This window comes from Dipodomys ordii, unplaced genomic scaffold, assembly GCF_000151885.1.
Source record: "Dipodomys ordii isolate 6190 unplaced genomic scaffold, Dord_2.0 Scaffold156, whole genome shotgun sequence".
NCBI classification, from domain to species: Eukaryota; Metazoa; Chordata; class Mammalia; order Rodentia; family Heteromyidae; genus Dipodomys; species Dipodomys ordii.
The window spans coordinates 1757788-1759129 of record NW_012267372.1 but is presented as its reverse complement, the minus strand read 5'-3'; the positions used below and the strand labels follow the sequence as shown (position 1 = coordinate 1759129).

Sequence of the window (1342 nt, the reverse complement as noted above, 5' to 3'; positions counted from 1 at the left end):
TCAAAAAGTTGGGAATGTTGATGTGTGCTTGTCATCATAGCTGCACAGAAGGCCATAGGTAGGAGGTCAAGGGTCCAGGCTTAAGGCCAACCATGTGCAAATACTCAAGACCTGGCTGGGAAGGTGGCTCAGTGGTACAGTGCTTGCCTAGCATGCATGAAGCTCTGGATTCCATTCCTCAGTACCACATACATAGAAAAGGCCGGAAGTAGTGCTGTGGCTCAAGTGGTAGACTGCTAGCCTTGAGCAAAAGAAGCTCAGGAACAGAGCCCACATCCTGAGTTCAAGTTCCAGGACTGGCAAAAAACGCCACCTCAAGACCCTATGAAAAATAAAGCAAAAAGGCTAAGGATGGCTCAAATGATAAAGCACCAACCTAGAAAGGGCAAGTGCCTGAATTCAAACCTGAATACAACCAAAAAAAAAAGAAAAGGAAAGAAAGAAAGAAGGGAAACAAGAAAAGGAAAAGAAAGAGAAGCCACAAGTGGCACTGTGGTTCAAGTGGTAGAGTGCTAGCCCTGAGTCAAAGAGGCTCAGGCAGGCTCTGAGTTCAAGCTCTGGGACCAGCAAAAGGAAAAGAGAGAGAGAGAGAAGGGAGGGAGGGAGGAAAGCTGGCTGGGTGCCAGTGGCTCAATCCTATAATCCTAGCTACTCAGGAGACTGAGATTTGAGGATGGAAGTTCAAAGTCGCTGGGACTTTTATCTCCAATTAACCACACACACACACACACACACACACCGGAAAGGGAGCTGTGGCTCAAGTGGTAGAGTGCCAGCCTTGAGTGAAAACATCCCCTATACACCCCACCTACACACACACACACACACAATCCTAGAAGTTATCGTGAAAAACAGCAGGTGGGACTGACTATACTAGGCACTATACAAAGCAATGAAACTTTATTGCAGTCTTTCTGTGCCAGAGCCTGGCAGGGCCGCAACCTGGCGAGGAAGGCCAAGCACCGGAGGCCCCCCACGTGAAGGGGCGGGGCCAAGGGCCGTGCTGGGGGCGGGGCCGTTACAGGCCACGCCTGCTCCCGGCCCCTCCCCTATCACCAATAAGAAGCTTGTCTGCAAGCTCCCCTGGGACCGGGCTCTGGGACCTTACTCTGTCCTGGGGCCCACTAGGAGGCGAGGGTGGGGGGCAGGGGTGCTCCCCCAAAAGCTAAGACACCCCAGTAGCCTATGTACACTGTGGAAAGGTTTACCGCCCAGAACTGCAAGCCAGTGCAGCCCAAGATGGGCAGCTTGGGGGCGGGGTGGGGCGGGGCCCCAGCCCGGTCCGGACGGGGGCGGGGCCTGTCAGGACGGGGGCGGGGCCAGTCCAGGCCGGAGGGGCGGG

General features: G+C 54.4%; 1 protein-coding gene across 1 annotated transcript in view; it reads right to left on the bottom strand.

The window, feature by feature from the left end:
- Lypd3 (LY6/PLAUR domain containing 3) overlaps positions 1 to 1342 on the bottom strand; it is a 5333-nt gene continuing 3991 nt past the window's right edge. The window contains exon 6 of the mRNA XM_013032608.1: positions 1 to 40. Within this exon, the coding sequence (XP_012888062.1) occupies positions 1 to 40 (40 nt within the window). The remainder of the gene's footprint in view (positions 41 to 1342) is intronic.